Source organism: Anopheles moucheti, chromosome 3 (genome assembly GCF_943734755.1).
Source record: "Anopheles moucheti chromosome 3, idAnoMoucSN_F20_07, whole genome shotgun sequence".
NCBI classification, from domain to species: Eukaryota; Metazoa; Arthropoda; class Insecta; order Diptera; family Culicidae; genus Anopheles; species Anopheles moucheti.
This window is the reverse complement of record NC_069141.1, coordinates 53,396,399-53,416,779: the sequence shown is the minus strand read 5'-3', so window position 1 is coordinate 53,416,779 and position 20,381 is coordinate 53,396,399. Positions and strand designations below refer to the sequence as shown.

General features: G+C 39.6%; 1 protein-coding gene across 1 annotated transcript; it reads left to right on the top strand.

Annotated features, from left to right (window-relative positions):
- The first annotated feature begins 8,058 nt into the window (after positions 1-8,058).
- LOC128303738 (homeobox protein unplugged) lies at positions 8,059-17,576 on the top strand. Its single transcript, XM_053040795.1, has 3 exons — positions 8,059-8,962; positions 16,738-16,976; positions 17,043-17,576. The coding sequence occupies exons 1-3, from the start codon at positions 8,059-8,061 to the stop codon at positions 17,574-17,576; spliced, it is 1,677 nt and encodes a 558-aa protein (XP_052896755.1).
- The last annotated feature ends 2,805 nt before the right edge of the window (positions 17,577-20,381 follow it).

Sequence of the window (20,381 nt, the reverse complement as noted above, 5' to 3'; positions counted from 1 at the left end):
CGTGGATGCTTTCCTGGTATCGGAAATCGGAAAACAGCTGGTTTTGTATGGAATTTCGTACCAACCGACGGAAAGTTTGAACGAGATGAAGGAGCCTTTCCGTTTTATTGATATTACTTATTAGCCATCGTTCTCACGTGTTTGATAGTATGCAATAGCAAATGTGATGGGCAAATTTGTCCCAAGCTGCAGATGTCACCTCTGGGAAACCATGCTCTCCTGGTATCGGAAATCTGAAAAAAATTGTGTTAGCGGCTACGGCACAGTGGTTTTCACAGTTGCCCAGCTGATTCTGTCATTGGGCAAATTTGTCAGCATTTTGTCAACTCTAGTGGCACATATTAATGTGAATTTCGATCTTTCGCTTGATTTTTGCGTATGAAGTTTGATGCTCCAATTTTAAGTCGGTTGTCCGTTCGTCAAGAAATCCAAGAATTTCTGGGCCGATCCCGTCGGTCATCGTGAAGACACTTGCGATCATTTCGTCACATTTACATCAGTATGAAACACACTACGTGCTCCTCAGGCACAATTTGATAGTCAGTAGCAAATTATAGGGATACAACACCACAAAGCACTCACTAATTTTTCTCAAACAAACTGAGTTTTCAATGCAAAAAACGAGACCGCTTCCAGCACGCACGACAATGTTTTAGCAAGACTATTATGATAGGTTCTTCACTGAATACATCGTTTTTATATCAATGCATACTTGATTTCTTCAAGTATCTTTTTTCGTGTTCTTTTTTTAATATAGATCAACGATTTCGCGGTGATGATCGTCAACCGTATGGATTTAGAATTGGAAATTTCAAAACAATTTCAATCTAACAACGATGCAAATGTTACCGAGATTACAACAATGTAGTTTGAACAGTATTCTACACGGGGATATGATGAAGTGTTTGGACAGTTTGGGATGGGTGGACATAAGCTGAACCTACAATCCAGCTTCGAATAAGTAATAATCAAGAAAGACAGAAATGGTATTCCAAGAACCATGAAGTATGAAATATCGAACGGAAAAGAGAGTTCTAATGATTGCAATATGATTTTATTCATATTCTATGACAATGCTAGCTATGTCGTAGTACACTGACAGATTGTATCGGTTATAATATCATTACCGGCTTGCAAACTTGCAGAAATTGTGACAATCGAAATACTAAACACAATACTCCACCACAATACTGTTCCGAAACACGTAGGCTGGACATTTTCACGGATCAATCGGGGAGAGAAAACAATACCACACCACGAGTATCGCAATGGCAATAGCTTGCGAATATTGCGGAAGTGAAAATAAGCATGGTTTCTATTCTAGCATCTAACGGTAGGATCATTTACGAACAGATGAAAAAATCCCGTTCAAGAAATAGAATACATGAATAGGTTGAAGTAAAAGGGCATATAAGGGTTCACGGGGCGGCCAGATGGTGTATTGGTAGCGCAGTCGGTCTGTACAAGACAGGACCACGGAAAAATTTCATTAGGACCACCAAACCTCCGTACGCAGCACTGACTATCCTACGGGTAAATAAAGTAAAAAAAATAGAAATGGTAGGCTTAAACATCCTGAAGATGTCGTGCCGATAAAGCAGAAGGAGTTTGAATACACTGCATACTTCTCTTGCGTAGCCGTGTAACCGGGCCGATATAGCTAATCAATTAAAAAAAAAATCTAACCAAAGATAACCAATTTTCTACCTTTTTAATTAGATTTGGTGCTATAAATTAACTCTGCTGCTAAATTTCCAAAACTCGCACAATCGGCACAAATTGTTTGGGGCCCCCAACACGGCGAGGCCCTAGGCGACCGCCTACTCCGCCTACCGTTTGATCCGCCGCTGCGATCGCCTAACTGGTGGAGATCGCGATTCGTTTCGTTTGCGTTTAATCTTACTAGTATTTACGACAGTATTTTGTATGTTAAATTCATTTCTTATAACATAATTGTAATTTACTTTGCTTTTCAATTTCCTTAATTGATTTCCCACCACCTATCCCCACCTATTCCCTACAGTTGGTATTCTCAGCCAGCATTGTCCAGAATCACCATCAATGTGCGACGTATGCTGCAATTCGTGTCTTGAATATGTCTTCTGAATCGAAGCAATTTGTGCAGCCTATAGTGTGCACGTTTCATCATAAGATAATTCCTATGATGATTGATCAATGTTAATGTTATAAAATTAGTAAAAATATTCGGAAAATGAATCAAAGTCAATCCAAAGTCTAAGAATAGACCAATCAAATCAATTAGAGAACAACAATCGGAAAACACTGACACAAATGTTACTATTTAGGTACTAGTGTACACTATACTAATCATAAGAACCAGCCCAGTGGACCAGCTTAAGCGAAAATGATAAATTTTATTTTTATGCGTAGATCCTTTTTTTCGGATGGAATCGTTTAGTGTAAATGTGTGTTTAGCTAATCTTTACAAACTTTTCTAAGGTTTTGTTTGTTGTAACCGCATAAAACATTGAACAAAGATCAGCATCATGATACGCTTCCATCCAGGTCCGCCATGGTCGTCTCACCGAGTGCATTCAACGCATCCGTTGCTATAATTTCACACATCTTGCCATCAGCCACAGCTCGTTTGCGATAATTAATGAGTTGAAAATTTAAATTTAATTTTCACACCTCTCGCGCTTCACCAACCCAAACCGATGCGCTTGCGGTGCACGTTCGTTGCAAAAGATGCATTTATTCTTTCTTTTTTCTTTTTGCTTCGGCTGTGAGCACAAGTGAGCCGTCCGGGAGTTGTCGTCGATGTCGTTATGCTTCCACGTGAACAGCATCCTTATCCTGCGGGTGTCTTACTGTGGGCGCTCGTTAGCCGGTTGCGAACGGATCGTTCCCACTTTAATTTCACGCCATGTTAACGCGCGGCAGGGGAAGGAATTCGTTCACTCCATAATGGCACACGGCAGCGTTGGCGGGCAATCGAGTGGTTGAGGAGGTTAAGAGTTGTGAGTGTGGAAATACAGTGCGCAGCTAAGTAGCAATTAACAACGACATATTTTCGGGTCATGTTCAGCGGGCAGGCAAGGTGGAATGAGCAATGAATGGAATGTGCCGTTTTGAGAATGTTGACACATTTGGGTTTGTGGTTTCATAACGTCTATGGCGATCACAAATCAATTATCATAGAAACTAAAGCGTAATTATACATTTGATGAATTGTAGTTTTGTTCAATAGCGATGCAAATGTCAGAAGCAAATAAAAGGCGCATTTCATGGTTGTGCTTTGCATCTGTACGCCATGTTTATGGTTTATGATTTATACGAAAATTGAATTTTATTGTATTGTGCTAGTTTCTTGCCATAATGTTGTTAACCAAATTATTGAATATTATTAATCAGTTGTTTTCTAATATGCATTTTTGGCATCTTTCTTTAGACCTTAAGAGTTTCATTGCTTAAAGTGAAGTAGTTTAGACGAAAAAGTGGTTTGTAATAAGCGAAAAAAAAGGTAATTACTTGACCTCTATTTTATAAACGTTAATCACCCAAAATCTGTAATTATTCTTTAGCACCTTAAGCAAAAAGGTGAAAAATTTTTCGAAAATATCTTCCTTTCTCATATAAAACACTGGTTTGTTTTCGCAATAGTTGCATAGTTTGTTGATGAAATTAAGTGCAGAGAAAGAAGTCAAGCTTGTGATTTTAAGATACGCCAATTTTTATTGGGTTATAGCGGTCCGCTGTAATAGCGTATCTCGGGGACTGCCTGTATAATGTAGGGGTAGAAGGACATTTTATAAGTGTACAGTTTTTGTCTATTTTTTTCTTTATTGTTGCAATTACTATACTACTCTGTGGAATTTAAACACATTTTATGTTATACTCTTTGATCTTTAATTCTTCCGTCAACGGTGTTGCGGTGAATATGTCAAATCTCCTTTGAAACTATCGTTTCTGATTAGCACGTTTAATCATACACCTGGTTAAATGGTATTCTATATCGGTATATCGGTAGTATACTTTTTACTGCATTATGGTATACTTCCTTATATTTTTGCATTTAATTCTATTGTTAAACTTTTTTGTTCGAAATTTATTGTTTAATCTTTATTATACTCTGTCTTCTTACCAAACAAAATTTTCTTAATAACTTTTTAGAGGCTGAGAAGATTGGAGATGTTTTGAAGAACTGCTAAGTCGTATCGCTGTAATACCTGATTATTTTCAATGTTATTTTAGGTTATTTTCAGAGTATGGAAGAATTTTCTTCATATTTCGGGCGTTACAGTGTAAAATGATGCCTACCATTTACCATATTTCGACAGATTAAAATAAACCACAATATAATATTACATCAATATAAAGTCGTTATAAAGTCCTATTTAAAAAAGGTAAAATCTGAGCTGAAACCGCTCTGCTCCATTCAATACATTATCGATATTTGCATACACTACCGTTCGATTTTTTTTCCCATCCAATAATTGGCATAATTGATTGCAACATGTGCGAATAGAGTTTTGTTTTCCCATGAATATTGTTTCGCAATGAAACAATATGTCGTAATTTGTGTCTTCCTTTTGTGTCGTAATTGTTATCAATAGTTGATTAATTGAACAAGCATTGTCAAGCGTTCACTATTGCTTATCAAAACATGTAACATTCATGGAATGAAAAATATTGCGTGGAAAAAAGGGTAAAACATGAACACTTGCACTACCACCTCCTTCAATACGGTAGTTGTTGGTTGTGGATATTTGTTTATTTGTTCTCTGTTATGGCCCGTTGTGGTTGATTGTTCGTTGAGCGGGGTAATTGATGGATAGGACGGTAAGGACACCATCATATGTCACCGGAGAATGTACATTTGTAATCAATTAAAAGAACATAAGTATCCGTTGACCTTTACGGTTTGCCACAGAAGCACGGACACAGGCCAGGGGAATTATAGGGTTGTAGGACATGAACTGGCACACTTTTACTAAACTATCATTATTGGCGCATGTTGTTTGGACGTTGTTGACATATGTTGGAAAGAAGGAGGGATGCTTTAAAGTGGAACATAAATTACATGGTAGCAATCATAACGCTGCCTGCCGCTCGATGGATGTTATGTGGAATGTTTGTTTATAAAGTAAATTAGTTTTTTAATTAACTATTTGTCATGTCAACTATCGAATTTTAAGGGTTTTTTTAAGTTTTCAACTTTTTTTAAACATTAAAATCAATTTATGTTTAATGTAGCCCAAACGGTCATTTCATTACATTTTGAATGTCCTCAAGCTGTACTGTTGAGCGAAGGATGGTAGATAGGTCTAGAATTCACTTGTAGTAAAGCGTAAACACGAATAATAGAAAGACTAAAGGTCAGACATTATTCCAACGATTAAACGGCTGCAAGTAATATTTTCTACGAAGTTCGCAAACTAAGTAATATTGACATTAAGGATACTCGCCTAATTGAGCTCAAACTGTCATGTGAACTAGTAACTGTCATTCTCCTAGAAACTGAGGCCAGCTGTGAATTAGAATACTTATTAGAAAATGTAAATTGCATTTCAATTGCATTTTCAATTTAAACTCCAACACGTTCTACTCTTTTCATTTCAGGAAAGAAACCGTAAGGACTCCTCCCACTTTTTCTGCGTGCACGCACTGCACTATGTGCCGGAAAGGACAAATAAACATTTCGCACTAAAATCCCCTGTGCGAGCGCCACCTATCGGGGGGTATCGCCAAACACATTGTGTTTGCGGCGCGTGCGTGCTTGTGGTACAAAGTAGGCATGGCCAACTTCCTGAATTTGCTCCAAACAAGCAGTATGTTTTATTGTTGGGTTTTTGTTTATCTAACATTTAATTGCGCTCCTATTGCGCTGCAGAACTGGCAGCAACAAATTAGTGTACAACTTGGCGGAGTATTGTGTGCGGAACAATTTCGCTTCCTTGTCGAATGACAATGCACGGGCCGAAAATTGTCTGGCAATTAAAAAGTCATTTTTATTGTCCGTTCGCTTCGTGGATTGTCTGAAGCGGGAGTGGGTTGAAAAACAATACACATTATTGTTGCACACAGTGCTTAACGATGATGGACTCCATGCTGGGAAAGGAGGATTTTTAACGCGCGATAGTAAATCAATACGAAGATTACTAAACTTGATAATAAAATGCCAGTTTGTATAGTATGTGTTTACACATCTGCGTCGGACACAAGGAATAAACTTATTAATGTCTATTCATTACAAAAACTTCAACAAAAGCTTGATACACAGATGAAGTACGATAGCCTTTCTTTTCTTCTTTACGGGCACAACAAACTCAGGCGGTTTTCTATTTCTGGCTTTCTTTGACTTTCTTTTTTCCAAAGATTGGATTTAATTTACAATTGATTTTTCGATTCATAGTTTGTCCTGCGTACGAAGGATTGGTCCGGATGGAATTTTGAACCGTTCCTGTCATGTAGTGAAACAGTGCCGTTACCAATACACTACCGGGCTGCCCCACGATAGCCTTTAAGTAGGTGCAAACCATAACCCGAAATTTAATAATGCGTAATGCATTGCTTATTTTCGTAGAAAAACGGTCAAAGGTGTTTGATATATATAGGTTTCAAACTCGGAGACACAAATACAATGACTGCGAGACATCAGTTTCCGATCACCACGCAAGGGGTTGTTATAATTTATACCAAATTACAATGCAATACTTTTTTTCGTTTTAATAATTGGTTTTACACTCTAATACTTATTTTATCGTTTTTATTTCCCCTTCCACTTCTCCTTCTCTTTTTCTTCTTTTTATTCTTTAATTTAGAGTATTAATAATCTGAATTGCCCCTAACCGAATAGCCACAATTACTACTGCATAGATCTGGTTCAATCGATTTTTTTAATCAAACTGGGCGACCTAAGATGAAGAGCCTGATGAATGTACTAATAATGTAGTCCCATGAGTCTCGATTGGGGGTTAGTGCAACGAATTCGATTTCTGTAATATCCTTCAGTAATAGGAATAGTAGTAGTGATTTATCAGTAATATCCTTGAACCTATGATGGTCCTTCTTGTGTATTGTATTATGTTTTTATAGTTAGTGGTTAATAAAGTAGAAAGAAAGTTGTTGCTTGTCATATCAATTAGTATAATACTTGTTGTAACCGTGTTGTTTATTTAAAATAGATTATGCTTTTTTCATGGTCATGAAACTTTGTTTGTATAAATGAATCAAGAGTAAATCAAGCAACATCGACAGGCTTTTAAATATCTTTCCCTTACTGATGCCCTGTAAAGTTTACGCATTGAAGTAAACGCTCCAAACAAATTCATTAACTGCTTGTCATTTAATGAACGTGAGCTAACTCATATCCAATTATCTTGTGATGTTTCAAAACTCCATCGTTTTGTTACCGACGTGAAGAACTCTTCGAGCTCTTTGTGTGTACAAGATAAATGCTTTAACATAGTTGTAGTCCTTTGTCCCACAGCAAACACCCATAGCTTCATTTGTCGAAAGAAACAATGAAGGTCATTATTAGATGAAGTCGTTATGTATTTGCTGTGTTTAACACACTCCACTAACAATCATCACAAGGACATTGCAGCGGGAAACTCGGGATTATTTTCTTTTCTCGTCTGCTGTGCAACTTTCGGCCATGGGAGGAGCATACTTTTTGATCCAGCACACATCTCGCGTATCCCGCAACAACCAACCGAGCTGGAACCCGAAACGGAACAGAGCAGAATCATGCAGCATAGATATTTGTGGTAGAGAAAATGAAACGAATATATGATGCCAAACAGCACGGTACGGTCGCACGCAAGCAACAGCCCGTGAGTCAGGTTAGTCAGTCGAAAAGTTCCCTCCGGAAAGGGTCGCTTGATTTTCGTGGTTTCGAGTGTTCGCGCTGATGTTCGGAATGCATTTCCTGAGCGCTGCCTTAACGTAACGCGTGTAGGGTGCATTCCTATTAAATCCTCACAACTGGTTTTTGCCGGTGCGAGTGAAAGTGATTTAAAGTGCGTGTGTGTTTTGTGGGTTGCTTCCTCTATGCCACGGTGATCCAGGATAAACTGATTGAAAGTGCTTGTCATGGATAAACTATCGACCGCATTACCGGCAACGGTCGGATCGGTGTGCGGTGTGACGGACGTGAAGTTTTCCCGTCCACTGCCGAGTTCCTCGTTTAGTATAGAAAATTTGATCGCAGTCAAACGGCGCCGCAGTCCGGGAAGATCTGCGTCGCCCGAGATCGATCCCGTCGATCAAGGGTCTTGCTCTCCACCGGCAGTCGGATCTAATGCCGCCGGTGGACTCCTGCTCGAGGCGTCTCAACAGCAACAGTACCTGGCAGCGGCCGCTGCAGGATATAGTGCGGCCATGCTTTCGTTTAGCTCCTTTCCACCACTGTACCATCCTTGGGGTGCAACAATCCCGGCCGCCGGGCGTTATCTGTCTCAGGCGGCGAATGAAAAATTGTCCACCCTTCTGCTGCACCACTCGAGTGGGGGACATAAATCGTACCCGGGTGGGGAACCGTGTGCCGGTGCGTATCCATCGAGTGAGGCGCAGCAACCGTCGGTGGGAATGTCCTTGCCAGGTGCGGCCAGCCCGAGGGGTGCCAGAAGTGGCGATAAATTGTTCCCAAATGAGGCGGATCTACTGTCGAAGGTGTATGCCGTCTATCAACATCAGCATCACCAACAGCATCACTCACGGTATCACAACAGCTCTGGCTCACCTGGGGTGACCGGCTATGTTGGGCCGTTGGATTCGAACGTACCACATGGCATGGCAACAGCCGGGAATGTTCAACTCCAACAACAGCCACAGCTGATGGAGCTACCAGGTGGAGGCACTGTGGCCCCGGGCGGTGATGGAGAGGATGAGGAACGTACGCGACCAATGGAGGACGGGGGAGAGAGTGCGGATGGGTCGGCATATAGCGATGACATTAGTCTGACACTTTCACCGTCCGGATGCGGCAAAACGACCGGTAAGTTATTAATGATGGGGTCATGATTCGGCAAAACGGGCGGTTCGACTTCTTGGCAGATCTTGGATGATGAGACGACGGATGTCTAAACGGGTGTTGCCGTGAAGAGGCCTGTCAATTCAATCGAATGTGATTTGTCATGATTTAATTTGATTTGGTGCAGTCTCATAAAGAGAGGGTATTATATTTTTTTTTATGTTGTAATCGAAAGAGTTGTTGTTGACGTTTATTCTATACTTAGGTTGGAAAGGCTTAACATATGTGTGGAAGGAAAATAAATCGGCAAGATTGTTTATGATATCATTCGAGAATTGGGTACAACACTAATCAACCGCAGTACTGCTATTTATATTAAGCAAATCCATCGTTATTGCTTGTTATTTAGCTTGTTTCGTCTGAATAAATCAGATTGTTAGTATTGAAATATTTTACAACTAAACTGCTTAACAAAATTACATAGGAAACGAAAATCTTATAAACTTAAGAAACTTTTAGAGGTTTGTCGTTCAAATTCGCCACATTTAGGATATCTAATCTTATAGCGATTTATAGCGCGTGGCTAATGTAGAAAAACTGTGTGAAGCAACGGTTTGATCAACACCATGATTATATCCCTGGGCCATGATGATAGCGATGCCGATTTCACACGAACGGATCCTGTCCAGACCAATCCCCCGTAGCAAGGACTGACTATCCGGCTACGTCGTAAAATTAAATCCAGTAAGCCAGAAATGGCAGGCATGATCTAGTTTGTCATTACCTAAAGAAGAGAGAGAGAACATATCCCCACATAAGTCTATAGCCTTTGGCCTGATCGAATTATATCTCAAGCCTGGATTACAAAAGATTAAGATCATGTGTTTGTTTGAAGCAATTGTTTGAAGAATCCTTCCGAATTATTTGATAATTATTACAATAGTTGATGGGTTATCATTCTTACACAATGTTAACGAGACTATGCGATTTAAAAAAATGCTATTGCTGCACTAATAGATTGCCGCAAGGAAATAGTGTAATTGTCCTTCTTTAAAGCTGCGTTATCATATTCGGTGGGAGTTTAGGAAACTCCATGCGACGAAAAACTATTATTGACGATTAATAAGAAGTAGTAGTTCAAAATTACCTAAGCGCATTACACGCATTGAGTTTGAAATCGATTGCTCAAGTTAAGTTCAACTTTATTGAAAAGACCAAACTCGTAGTTCAGTAATATGGACATTTCCTTTATTCGTCAACTTTTAGGGAGCTTTATTATTACACAGCGTTTGGTCTGCTGGAATGCAATATTCGATGAACTGGGTAAAGCTGAACATTTTGCAATCTTCAATAGTTTTCTTCTATCACACCAGAAGAAACACGCGTTCTCAAATCAGAGATCGAATGGGAGACGCTTACTATCTAGAAATTCTTAGAAACACTCCTACGGACGTCTCAGCCTATGAAGGTCCTAAGCCTGTTACTTTGTAATACGAAGACTGCAAGATTCTTGAAAAAAATTTTCATGGCTGAAAATTCACCTTAAATCTCCTCTATTTTGTCGGCCAATCCATGTATGATTGGCATGGTATGGTTATTCGGCCACTAGTCTATATCCGTTACATGTATATTACAATGATCATTACACAGTGGTTATGCCAGTTACTAGTTTGGAGCCTTCTATACTAACACCAAGTTAACAAATTGAATCTGGAACTCTAAGCTGACTAGGAATTCTGGCAAATATCAGCAACAAATGTTTAATACCAAAATTACCAAATGCCAAATGATAAAAGATCCTCTTAAAATGGTTAATTTTTCTCTAGTAGTTTTTATATTTTTTATATAAATATCTTTTATAGATAACACAGTTAGCATTAATGCAAACAAGTGAGTCCACGTATTTACCAACAACGTGAAATATTGCAATTATGAATTACCAAAACGGTCAAAAGGATAGTGGTCCCGTGATGTATTGGTACTGGCGCCGATCTTCACACGAGAGGACTGGTTCGAAATCCCATCCGTACCAATCTCCGGTAGCAAGGACTGACCCCCAAAATAAGTGTCGTAAGCCAGAAATGGCAGATATGACCTAGTCGGTCGTTACACCCAGAAGAAGAATTACCAAAACAAATGTAGTATTAAATTACTTAGCATTTTATTTTAGTAAATTCACTTTATCTGCGGCTATGTTTGACATCCTTCCATAGATGTGAATTTAACAAATGTATCAAACAGTGTTGTTTATACACAAGATCATGTATCGTAGGCTACCCAGTTTAAATACTACTTCAACAAGTTTGTTCTGGGGAATAAATGAGAATCGTTGCCCTACACGCAGAGCTATTGAACCGAGGACACCAAGTCCGGACACCATTTCTCCAGGAATGGCCAGAACTCCTTGTCCTAGAGAATGTAAATCCTATAATTGAAGTGATTTGAAAAAAAAAGGATGAGCATTATACATTAAATAGGTTGTGTTTTGTGTTATGATGAAAATGTACAATGTAAGCAAATCCAAAGTTCTGCAATTTTGCAAACACCCCAGAACTTCGTTCAATACAATGCAAGAAGGGCATGGTGAAGCAAAACCTTGAGATATCGAAAGAATTAACAAAGACACTGTACAGAGCATGAGAGATCATAAAATTAAAGCAATGCGTTGTTAAAACTTCAATTAACATTTTTTTGCATTTTATATAGACTGCCAACATATCTTTCATCACGATGATTTTGATCGTACTAAGAATTAAATAGAAGTTTCGTCAGACTACCAGATTTTCATTGGCTAAATTTTGCTGTTCACATATCTTAAGACAAATCTGTTATACCTGTAATATGACAAATACGTATGAAACGAACTTATAAATTGCACTAATTAAAATCCTTCGAAATACTATCGTATGTCCTTTCCAACTCCCATGTAAATCTTTTTTGGGGTATAATTTTTGAAACAACTTACCCTCACTGTCTCACTTCATTTTGGTCCTGCGCTAGTAAACACTTCAGATGTACGTATGCTAAATGTTCCTGCACCAGTTGTCATCTGCGCTCCTCAAACGTTACACCAAACACATCGCATCATCGCCCATCTCCGGCCACCGGAAGGAGGGCGATAATATTCACTTAAACAGATTATGAATAATTCACAAAACTGTCCAACCACACCGTCCCCGAACGATGCACAACGGTTGTGCTGTGTCCCGTCGTCCATAATGCAGTTTTTTTTTTAGCTCACTGTTCGATCACGTGGCAAAAATCTCGACGGGAAGGAATTATGATTTGATTACCGAACGCGTGTCGAGGACGACCGCAAAGTAAGTTCTCCCTTTAGCCCGTTAAAGCCTCACCTAAATTGACTTTCATTGTAGGCGGTAATGAAAAGTGGCGCTTCTTGTGGCGTTCTGTTTGGTGTGTGAGCCATTTGGCAGCCTGGCCGGGGGTTGAAGGTTCTGCTTTCGTGTTCGCTCTTTTTTTGTGAAGGGGAATGTTGTGCGTTTGCGACGGGACAAACTCGCGGAAGGGCGCCCTCGTGCGCTAAAGTTCCTTGGTGTGGGTTGTTTGGTGGGAAACGAGCGAAAAAAATGTTTCACGCTCAAGATTTTGTCGGCAACAAATCAAGACAGGCTGGCAACAAATTGATGGGATCAATGTTTAGCTAGCGGGTTATCGAGTTAGTAAGAGGGCCATTTCGTTGGTTATGGTAAAGATTGGCGATTAAAGCGAATGAATAATAATTGATTGTCCTACTACGTGGTTGACGGTATAAATAATTGTGAAACATGTGTCTGTCAGTTAATTTTTCATATACTTACCATAATTGTTAACCACACATTGTTAACTTACTTATCGACATGTTTGTTTTTTGTTGTTCTTTTTTTAACTGTTTACTCAAGTGGAAACTGTGCAAAAAAGGGAAAACAAATCTGTTCTACCGAATACAGTACATATTAAAGTAACACAACTCTTACCTAAGTTAAGGAAATCGTGGACCGTTTATGTAACACAAGTGTTATGCCGTACTTGTCGTGGTATAAAGGAGTCTCTTATTGTCCAATTTTTTTAAGAAACTTTAGAACTTTTTAGAAACTTTAAAGATCTTTATATGATGTAATTGAGAGTGTAGTCTCAGCATATTAACCAAATTTGGATTAACCAGTGTACGGGAAATGTTGCAAATTTTCCATTTTGCTAAACAAAGTACACTCGCAACACATATAAACGCCATTTCAATAGCATTATAATGGCAATTGTTAAAGTTTGCCTTTGTATTCGAAAATTGGTACTAAGTGCCGATCGGTTACATGATCTATTTCAGACGTATGTCAGGTTTATTGATTACAAATAAGAAAATATATTCAATTTATAAAAAAAAAATAATATAATAAATATACCTGAATTTAACTTTATGGATTTACGGTGAGTTTTTCAATGGATTGTATCGTTTACACATGTATACATCACACAATTTGTTTCCATTTAATACATTTGATTGGATGATGACTTGAACCGTTTTGTTTTAATGTAATGAATAATAATTCAGTTCACCCTTCAAAGCTATAGGCATTGGTTTCAGTGTATTTTTATGAAAATTCCAACATCACCATATTTACAGACTTTTACTATGCGTTAATGTTTTTATTAAAATCCATGGCTTCAGAATAGGGTTAATTTTTGCTTAAACTTCAGCAATTCGGCAAATGCCTTGGAGAAATGGAGAAATTAATTGAAGTAAAAGATTTAAACTAAATGGCCTAGCCGTACACCTTAAGTTTAAGTAATATTTGATTCTTCATCACACATCCACAAGTCATACCAAAAGTTAAACAAGCAATCAACATAAGCATATTTCTTTTTCGGTAGCTAGTTGCGCCACAATTGATTCCACTCCTTTGATGTTACAATTGTTTAGTAACGAAATTACAAATAATTTACCACTTTTGCAAGTTCTTTGTTTTGTAGTGGATAATTATTCGAAAACTTTATTTTATGTTTCCGCTTATTCATCGTATCATTATTGATATATTAAGTACTTATTACTTTAGTACTTACTTAGCATGTTATTTAATGTTATTTATGTTAATTGTTTCTGTTATTTAATGTTATGTAAGTCAACGGAATGGCTTGTATTCATTGTTGCTCGATTGGTTCTTTCAACTTTTGATAAGAATCGGCTCTACAATTACACAAAAAGAAATTAATTTGGTTTATGACGTTCGTCACACAAAAGACTGCATCTTTGTTGTAATGATCTCTATTACGATCATTTCGATAAATTGAGACTATGTGTAAAAAAGGGCAAAAGTACATACAAAAGTACAAAAAGTCTTTTTTTTAATTTGTTCATACTGGAAAAATTGAACATTGAAAGAAATGTGCTGTGTCGAACAATATTAGACTAAATCATATATTGCAACAACCGAGTTGAAGCATTAAGGATTAAACATATTTACCGAAAACAGCCTATAAGACTAGAGGTACGATTTGAAAAATGCTTTCAACTTTCGGTTGTATTAAGATTCCGTCTCATGCTCAATTTTTTGCAATAATAGTAAGTGTTTAATTAGTTTTTATTACTTCCCCCATCCAAATCGTTGGTTTTGGTTACTCGATGGATACGGCTGATTCCGGAATGCGCCGCCAAATAAACCATTCTGTTGCAAAAATGCATTAGCGTCGAACCATCGAGCCTTCTGGTTCGCTGTGAGGTTCTCCTTGGTGAGTTCTAAGCTGAGTTTGGCTTTGGCCTTTCCATCATCTCGTGAGGTTGCGGCTTCCTCGGAGGCCTGGCAGGTAGTGAGCAATGTGAACAGGGCGAACAGGAGAAAGGCACGGGTGAACTTCATAGTGACTTGCTAGAAGAATTCTTCGTCTGATACTGATGATGGAGCCATAATTCCATGAAGTTTTATAACACGATCATCCGGCAAAATTCGTTCGACAGCGTTCGAACATTGTTAGTACAGATGATATTCCACATCACTAGAAATGACCTTGGGAACAGTAAAGCCTGTATATTGGGTATTTTTTGAAACGTTGCAGAAATGTTTCCGTGTTACCAGTGTATGCTAAATCAAATATGTGTCTAACAATCTACATAATCTGTGGTATAACAGACCTCGGCAACAGATTTTTGCAATACGTTTTCGCAACAGGTTTCGTAACACCTAACTTTTCTAGCGGTTCATTGTACTGCAGTGTCTCGTAGAATCTTGTCAAATCATCTCGCTGATTTGTGTTTGCTTCAATCACGTTTTAGCGCAGAAATAGTCGATCATAGTATTTAATTTGTTTCAACATTGAAGTGATAAAGGTGATTTTAAACTATTTTTTCCGATTTAATTGCAACAAGATCATTTAATTGAACTTAATCAATCAAAGGAAACCATACTTGCTTACTTAACTGACGCTATTACTACTTCACGGTCTTGACCTGCTGCAGGAGTCCTCTAAACTCCTTGAAGGTGAGCACCGTCGTCAGCTAGTTCGTAAGGCCATCACTCCATCTCAATTTTAGCCTATCACGCCTCCTCTGTTCATGTGAAAGGCTGCGTCGTCCGGGGTCATTCTTATGACAGACCAGCTCAAAAGGAGCCTGACAAATCTAATCCGCCGTAGAGCTTATAGAGCTCATCATTGCAGCGGTTCCACTGTTGTCGTTCCACACATACTGGGCCAAAAATCCTTCTGAACAACTTCGACTCGAACGCGTTTAAGAGGATTTGGGCAAAGTCTATGTCTCAGAGACGTATGTGAGTACAGGGCCTATATAAGTTCTACATAGTACCAGTTTAATTCGTCGCGTCATACAAGAGTTATGGGTTGAGAAATTTATTCAGACAATAGAAAGAGCGGTTGGAAGCCTGCACTCTAGGAGCGTATCTCAACATCAATTTTGTTGTCGGTACTGACCACTGATGGTGCATCAACTTGGTTTTTGCTTCGTTAATTTCTAATCCGAAGTTTTCCGCCACCAGCTCAATCCTTTGGTTATTCTAGCCGCAGTCAACGTTATCTATGTCATCAGCGCATGATAAGTCCTGGATTGACTTATAGGATATCCCCGAAGAAAAATATGTGTGTCTGCTTCATCTGGAAAAGCAACTCGAGGACCCCAACACCTTCCGGGCACTATTGATTCTCGGAGTGGTTATGAGTTATGAAGCAGGCATTACGGAAACATCCCGAGAAGGACTAATCATAGCCAGAAATGAAGGAAAAGTGAATATCGATATAGAAGATGATACAGCCAGCTGTTGTAGAGAACTTAATGCGCTGATTTAAGCGTTAAGTAATGCAATTTGATATGGGATACCCTTTTACTTTGTGAATTGACATTGTGCACTCTAAGCTTTTACTACCTTGTACAAATTATGTTACTTGGACTTCATACATGTATAATGTCAAATATTTATTGTTTGCCTCAAAGGGCTATACAACAAGACTTGAAATAAAATTGCAAAGAATCATACAAACTAGATTATTCCTAACAAAGAACACTTCACAGACCAACACGTAAAAAAGAGGTGAACAAAACAATAAAGGAAGGTGCATTATGAAGAGGAGTTTTAGAACGTTCTAATAAATGAATGTTCTTACGTTCAAGTGTCTGAAACTTTGGTGTTAATGATTGATGAAATCGAAAAAAATCAATTTTCGATGAAGTGGATAAAGCTTAGTGACTTTTAAATTATCGTGTTTACTAACAAATTATGCTTTCTCTAGATATTCGTATCACAACAAAATAGTGGTTAATTCATCCGTTCCGGGCTGTATTTTATCGTATACAATTACAGATCTCGGCGACACGGACTCGGATGCGTGTTCGGAAGATGACTGTACACAGAATTCTTCTTCCTCCGGACGGGTTGGCAAATCCGGCAGCGGAGCGGAAACATCCAAATCACGCCGTCGGCGAACTGCCTTTACGTCCGAGCAGTTGCTGGAGCTGGAGCGAGAATTTCACGCCAAAAAGTACCTCAGTCTTACGGAACGTAGCCAAATCGCGACCAGCCTGAAGCTGAGCGAAGTCCAGGTAAGGTACAGACACCGTCTTACGTGGTTTTAGGTTCCAACTTATCCATTCTACTTGCCATCCCAGGTGAAGATTTGGTTCCAAAACCGACGTGCCAAATGGAAACGGGTGAAAGCTGGTCTAAATTCGCACGGGCTCGGAAGTCGTAATGCTAGCGGTTCTACTTCCGGTACGACCGGGGCAGCTAATAAGATCGTTGTACCGATCCCGGTGCACGTGAACCGGTTCGCCATTCGTTCGCAACACCAGCAAATGGAGAAGATGAACCTGGTAGGGCCGAAAGCTGAACTGCGCAAGGCTGATCTCGGCCTAGCGGAAACGGGAGGATTCGAACGGTTTGGACTAAGCAAGCACCTATCGAAGGTGGTACCGACGGAGCCGTCCATTAATATGGTGGAACCGCTGCATCAATTGGGACCAACAGAGGGAGCCACCAACGGCACCATTGATAATGATGGTGACGGTGGTGGAGGAGGTGGTGGAGAAGGAGGTGGAGGTGGAGGAGGATTTCAGTTGGGGTTGGGAATGTGTTCACTTGCTGCCCCACCACACAGTGCCTCCCATCCAGTCGCCCTCGTCGTTAATCCGAAAACATTCTAAGTCGTAACTTTGCGCAAAGCATTACGCGAAGAAGATAACCACAAATTTCCACACCAGTGTAAATGTGTTTGGATTGGTTTTGGTACATTCGGGTAAGGTTTCTGTGATGGTGAAAACCGGATGACTGACGTAATGAAGTTGCACGAACAAATCAGTTGTGTGGTCAATTGCTGCTGATTGGAAGTAATTGATGCAACAGTGTACAGTGGCATCGCACCACATCAAACGATTCACCCGTAAAAGTCACCATTAATTGTTGGGACATCATCTGCTGGTTGGTTCTGGTTCAGTTCAAAACTCGTGATAAACACAATGTCACATCCGGTGTTGTTGTGAGGTGAAGTCACTTCCTCTCGGAGATATTAAACGATCGTTGTTACTTAAGTATATTAGGGCACAAAAAGAAGTTTTCTCATACCGATTCATTTTATTCCGATTTTTTATACGTTCACCCTATACGGATGCATAGAAGCATGCCGGGAAATGTTTACATCACTTTGTTCATGACTCAGAAGAACTTAATTTTCCGCGATTTATAGTTACAGACAAAAAAGTAACGGTCAGCCTTAATTTTTTCTATAAACCAATAAAAATGTATAATTGTACTACAACATCGAACACTTTAGTTGCTTCCCTAATCGTTCGTTTGTATTACGTTTCACTCACTCATCTCACCATTTAGAAGCAGTTCAAACAAACAAAATCGCATTAAAATGCAGTTTTTTTTTTTAATTAAGTACATGTGACGTTTCGAAATGACAGCAGAGTTGAAGTATAATGAAACTTAAAGCAAGCAATAATTCACTGCAGTGTGTTGTACAACACCCGTACCCAACCAATGTACATACGAACTAACAATTAACAAAAGAAAAAAAAATCTTAAAAAAAAACAACAGATAAGAACTGTTGAATGCATGTAAAGATGTTCAGTGGCGTATGAAAGTAATAAAATGTAAATGATCAAGAAAAGATTTTACACCACAGTGTGTGTTGCGTTGCGTTCAATGTCTAACAGGGTGCGAACGACTGCACGGGAAAGATATTTTAAAGGATGAAAAACCACCACCAATTACGGTCATTAATTTTTCAATTAACCATCTGCAACGAGGCCCACTCGCACGCAAATCGTTTCCACCCGTATACATAAATTAATATGAGCATGATTTAATCCACAGCACGGAGGTTGCGCCCGGTGTAAACGCAGCATTGCGCAGCACCTCCAGGCGAACGACAATTTCTATCCCGCCCCTACCATTCCGTTGCGTACCGTGCTCCCTACCATCCGTATCTGTCCTGCATGCGACGAGGGAGAATTCGTCGTATTGTTGGGTCGAGATTTCGGGGCGGGATTTTTCTCGCCATTCGCTCAGCATCGACCCGGTTAGCTTTAGCGCACATACAGTGATTACATTAATTGTTGCCCTTTTCGCTGTGGCGTTTCTTATTAGTGTGGCCCGCAAGCTGCACACTGCATCGAAAAAAGGGATGTGAACATCGATGGTTTTAAGGGTACGAGTGCGTTAGTGTGTGTTCTCGCAGTTTGGTGCTGCGCAAGCATCGAACTGGTGTGTACAAATCGATTAATAAAACTCCGAACGGCGCCACATAGCGATCGAGTGAAAGCAACGTAAGGATAACAAGGACATCGATTAACATGGCACGAAAAGTCAACAGATTCTAGTGGCGTGACTAAGTGGGACAATTTCACGCACCAAATTGTGCCCTTGCCGTGCGTTTCGGGGTTGTACATTTGGGAATTACCTTCTTTTGGTTTCTCTATCCTTTAACTTCTATGTGCGTGTGCTTTGCTAAGAGACGACTGCAAGGGATTCGGGAACGGCCTACACACCCCTAAATCACTCGCCCCTTATTACCGGTAGCTCGTCCATTATCCCAGGTGTCTCACGCCTTTTGCCTGTTCGTGTCATTATGTTGCATAAAGACACCCGGGATGCTGCTCGAAGCGTCGGACTGCAAAGGCAAACAGCCAACACCGAGCAGTATGCCATTGTTGTGCGTATCGGGCGTACAATACGGTTGAATGATACCGGCGGACGGACACGTTTGATGTGGGTTTGCTTCCACTCAGGGTCGGTTTCGTGTCTGTCATTGTGTTTTTATGTTTCGGCAACATATTAGCTGCCGAGACTGCCGACACCGATTAGGAGGGGACCAGATTGGGAATGATCTCACTGGACCCATCAAAGCTGACATTTGGGCGAAATCACACGGACGGCGGATTTTCATCGATGATCGAAACATTTTCTTTCCGGCAGCTCTAACACCTTTCCGCTCCATCTTCGCCTAACAAATTGCTGCTCACTATCGCTTCAGTCTTTTGGTTTATTCAAGCATCAAGGACGTGTTCGCGATCGTCGATCAATCATAACACACTGCGATGAACTATAAAACTGTGCAACAATATTACAATCAATCAGTCGATTAAAAATGACTAATCGTGTAAAGAAGGATCAATAACAATGAAAAGGGTATGAAAAATGCTTAAGGATGTATTGGTTGTGAAAACATGGGAAGTCTATATTACTTGCTTAGTTATTGGACTAACCAACCAGTGTGGAGATCGATTCGATTTTCGATTAGAGATGTTAAGCACGCGATACTCCCAGTCACAAGCTTACTTCGTCACTCGTATCTTCGCTCATGATCTTGATGCTCCAGTCCATTTATCCACGGCAACTCTTTCCGACGATTGTGAGATAGTCCTACACTCCATATCCACAGGCTCCATACAAGCCATACGTACATAGTGACCCATTATTAAAATCACTTTTGAGCTATAATTCT

Coding starts and splice junctions, on each gene's coding strand:
- LOC128303738 (XM_053040795.1), top strand. CDS start 8,059: ATGGATAAACTATCGACCGCATTACCGGCAACGGTCGGATCGGTGTGC. Junction 8,963..16,737: donor CGGATGCGGCAAAACGACCG/GTAAGTTATTAA, acceptor ATACAATTACAG/ATCTCGGCGACACGGACTCG. Junction 16,977..17,042: donor TGAAGCTGAGCGAAGTCCAG/GTAAGGTACAGA, acceptor TTGCCATCCCAG/GTGAAGATTTGGTTCCAAAA.